General features: G+C 38.0%; 1 protein-coding gene across 1 annotated transcript; it reads right to left on the reverse strand.

The window, feature by feature from the left end:
• Nucleotides 1-418: 418 nt before the first annotated feature.
• LOC119639335 (SRSF protein kinase 3-like) lies at nt 419-3774 on the reverse strand. The gene is made up of 8 exons (XM_038036638.1): nt 3722-3774; nt 3394-3612; nt 2871-3322; nt 2514-2785; nt 2011-2256; nt 989-1156; nt 665-935; nt 419-600 (listed from the first exon to the last, which is right to left on the reverse strand). The coding sequence occupies exons 1-8, from the start codon at nt 3772-3774 to the stop codon at nt 419-421; spliced, it is 1863 nt and encodes a 620-aa protein (XP_037892566.1).
• Between the last annotated feature and the right edge of the window lie 673 nt (nt 3775-4447).

Here is a 4447-nt window from a genome sequence, read left to right on the forward strand (position 1 = left end):
CTAAAGACAATAGGGCCATAGTTATGCTAAGACTTCGACGTCAATTCCTTCATTTCCATGCACATATAAAAAAAAAAACCAGATAGTTTGCTTGAGTCGATATTAGTCGAAGACTGAATAACGTTTTTCGATTGATACTACATTCAAGTTCTTGCGAGTTTTGTAGTCAGATAAGTGGCTTTCATTAAAGTTCGCTTTCGTTGCTGTATTCGTCACAAAATATATTAAATTAAATAGAAAATTTAATTTTTTTTTCAATTTTGTACGAATTTCAAATATGATGAACATGTTCTCGATACCTCCTTCAATGACAAGATTGTAAGGGACACTTGCTTTTCCAATCTATGATACCTTTTTATAAGGGTGATCCAAACCCAATCAGCAAAAGAAAGAATTAAATGATTGGAACGAATTCTTCTTACTCCATCCAAGGGTGTTTAAGGCATTCGGCAGCTGTGGCCCGTGCATTGGGATCGTATTCCAACATTGGCAATAGAAATTCGGAAAATTTCTTTGCCTCTTCCGGTTGCCAACTATATTTTTCAATTAACAAATCTGTCATACTCCGGGGTTTCAATTTAATTTTGCTGCGTAAACTGCCTAAAATGTCGAAGAAAAGGACTAAAAACAAGGAAACTATAAAATGGAAGAGGTTCCTATTTACCATAACTGCTAAAGTAGTTAAGACCATGTTTACCCCGATATATTAAGTCTGGAGGTACTGGGCCCAACATTTGAATCATAAGAGCCAAGTGATGTTCATCTTTGGAATAAGACTTGCATGCATGCGGATCGAATAGATAATCCCCGGTAGCTATTTCAAAAGCCATACATGCCGTACTCCATATGTCAGCGCTGTAACTGTATCCATTTCCCAAAAGAACCTCAACGGAACGGTACTGTCGAGTTTGTATAGCTTCGGTAAAGTGATGACTCTAGGAAATCGATTGTTCAGCGATTGTTGCCAAGCAATTCCTTAATTGCTTACCTCGAAACAGGCATTGCCTAGATCGGCGATTTTCACTTTGAGGTCCATGTTATTGACCAATGACTGCATAGCGTCTGTATAGGAGAATCTTGGCGCAGTCGAACTATTAATTGTTTGTTCTTTAGCAGAGCTAGCGTTAGTATTGGACCCGCTACGGCGAAAGGCCAACTGTAAATACAACAGAAAATAAATAAATGAATTGGCGCAAGGCACGTTTTTGAAAGCTCGACTGTGTTTAAAAATTCCGAAGGATACCCAAGCGTTGAAGTTTACAGACCATTTTTAAAAAGGGGTATGACTTCAAAAAAGAGACACAAAGTCTTGTCGTTGACTTCAAGAAGTAAATAATTGCCAGAATATAATAAAACATGCGCGAGCGAGCTGCATAAGTTAACCTATGCCGCTACTAAAAAATTTGTCTTACGCTGACGAAATAATTTTGCTAAGCTCAGCCACCATTTGCGATATAAGAGTACATTAGGTTTGTGCGAATGTATGTAACAGCTTATATCGTATCTTGTCCGTCCGTCAGTGCAAGTCTGATGCTTGTCTACATACCCTTGTCTTCAACCTACACTTCGCAATATTTAAGACACTTTGATAAAATAACGGTTCAGACCCAACATTTTTTCGATTACTTCCCATTCACACATCCCGTATTTTGACTTGTTATGAAAAGCTGCAATTTTCAGATTTCCTCGACAAAAACGGCTGAGTAATAAGCAAGTGTTTCGTCACTCTAAATTCACATGTGGGACCCGGAACTTTTGAACTAAATTTGAATCTTGCCAGTTGAAGTTGTGGACGTCCTCCGTTATGAGGTTTTCCATGAAATCTGTGCCTTTACATATTTGTTAGTATACTAAGCGAAGTGACGTACGATATCTAAGGGTCAGTCGTGGATCACTACGACGTTTTTACTTGTTTTATAACGTTCTTGCGAGGTGTAGAAAATGATAGCATCACTGCTTTTATCATAGTGTTACCAGTTTTTGAAAGGAAACAAGGGAAAGGAATTTTACCTGTGCTTTTTTCATGAACTTTTTAGGTCGCTGATAGCCGCGTTGATCGTTGGTGGTGGGCTTCTTGATTTCGTTGACGCTTTCATCTGGATTAGAACTTTGTATTTTATCGGAATTAATAAACACAACAGTCTTTACATCTTTGACATTATCGTCGTTATTCAAATTGTTGTCCGTGGCATCCGTAGTGTCGTTGGCATCGAGATTGTCTTGATATTGTCCGTCTTTTTTCGCTTCTTCAACTGACTGTTTTCAATTAGGTTTTTGTTTAGAGAATATTTTGTGTGATTTCTTACAATTTTTTAAGTGATTTTTTGGGTTATTGGAGAAAAGCATAAGTTTTTGAAGTGAGTGGTTGCGGTAAAATAAAAAATAAATGAAAAAATGAAATTGAAAATTAAATGAATTGTATTCCAAATATTTTGCATAAGAGGAGTACGGGGTTGGGTGTGATTATTATGTTTCTTGTTTGTTGATTAGGATGGATTGTTAAACGAAATAACCTTGCCAGCGAAGTTTTTTTCGTCCAAATAGCCCCAGATCCTACCGCCGGGCGACTTTGAGACATTGCCGCTAACATCACTTTCCCAGCCACTCTCGATACTCTCGCCTGATAGAAGGGAGGGAGAAGAAGGAAAAGGGGAAGCAGTTTCCCAACCGTCACTTCTCGGTATCCGTGAAACCATGAACGAGCCCGACGACGTTGAGTTATTTTCGATACTTTTTTGCATTGGCCATATGGCGAGGGAAACTCTTTGCTTCTCAACAGAACTTACTGTCAAACACATACACAATTTAAACGAAATCATTGCAATTATAATTAGCCAGCACCGACTTAATCCAAGAGTGTTGCAACTTACTGTATGAATCGGGTAAGGAGCTTCCTTTAAGACGCAGATTCGTTACTTCATTATCAATTTGCTGATTCATTTCTATCGCGTTATCGATAACCAATAAAATATTTTCTGGCTTTATGTCTGTGTGTATTATACCGCATTTTCTATGCAAATAATCCAATCCCTCTAAAACTTGCTTAATAATGTTGCGCACCTGGTCGATAGCTAAACCTTGATATTTATTCTTTACGATCAGCTTATAAAGACTGCAGCCTAGAGCTTCAAATACGAGGCAAGTGTGTACGCCGTTTACTCCTCTCGCCGTGAATTGATTTAGCAAACGTACAAAACGTTCGCGCTTCTCGTCCGTTGGATCTGAGTCTCTGATCGTTTCTAGCAGTCGTATTTCATCACCTGCAATCTCTGTGTAATGCGGAGCGCTTTTCACTACTTTCAACACCACATATTCTTCCTCTCTGGCGTGTAAGTTGTTGCGCCGACATTTTAGATTAATTGAATTTAATAAAATCTTCGAATAGATTCTTACCTCAAATCTCTGCATAGCCACACGGTGGAAAAATTGCCCCATCCGACTTTACGTACCACACGGAATCGGTTTTGAAATATGTCACCTATTAGCACTGGATGGTAGCCGCCGCGGCGGTACTCATTAACCGACTCTTGTTCGTCTTCCGATCCAGATAAGCCTGTATCTAGCGCATGAGAGAAAGCTGCGTTGGTGGTAATACTCTCAGGCTTCTCACTTCTAAAATAATTCAAGCAAATTAAAAGGAATGCTTATCAGCAAGCTACGGGGCACATCTTAACTCTTTAAAAAGATGTCCAAAAGGGAATATTTTCTTCACAAATTTTACGAATTTAGTACATCTATGTTTTTTAGGCATTTTCGAAAACGCCAAGCCATCATTTTCTATCGACCTTGATTAATTTTTCAATTTTTTTTTTCTCTGTTTTTATATTCAATAACAAACCGAAAAGATGTTAGTCCACATAAAAAAGCACACTTTTATTAGACCAAAGACGATTAGTAACGACCACTCAACCTAGTTGATAGAAAGATTAAGGATCTTGAAAGAAATACAAGATGGATCCGAGAAACAAAGGCCCGAGACTGTCGTAAAAAAATTTGGCAGCAAACTGCTATTTATTTTTGATTTGTCAGAGATACTAGGCCTACTCGAGTCTACATTGTTGCCCTATAATTCGATAATGAAAACAGTCTCTTGTAGGAATGAACAGCAAGAACTCATTCACCCATCTCCATCATGACAATTAGTTGTTGTACCCTACACCACTTGTGGTAAAAAGGTTCTTTAAGTTTGTGCGGACGTATAAAAGACATCCATACGGGCTTGATTTAGATCCACATTTTGAGCGGGAAGTGAGTCGGAATCGATTTAAGCTTCTCTGCTCATCCGTTGTTTCTTATGTTCACCCATATTTTTTTTAGTCAGTCTTATCTTTCAATTTTTTTTAGTCAGTCTTAAAAGTATCTTTTTTCTCACATGTTACATCTTTTTCTATTCCATCCCGAAATATCCATTACTCAATTGAACAAGCTTTGCCATTTAAATACACCT

This window comes from Glossina fuscipes, unplaced genomic scaffold (assembly GCF_014805625.2).
Source record: "Glossina fuscipes isolate IAEA_lab_2018 unplaced genomic scaffold, Yale_Gfus_2 112, whole genome shotgun sequence".
Classification (NCBI taxonomy): domain Eukaryota; kingdom Metazoa; phylum Arthropoda; class Insecta; order Diptera; family Glossinidae; genus Glossina; species Glossina fuscipes.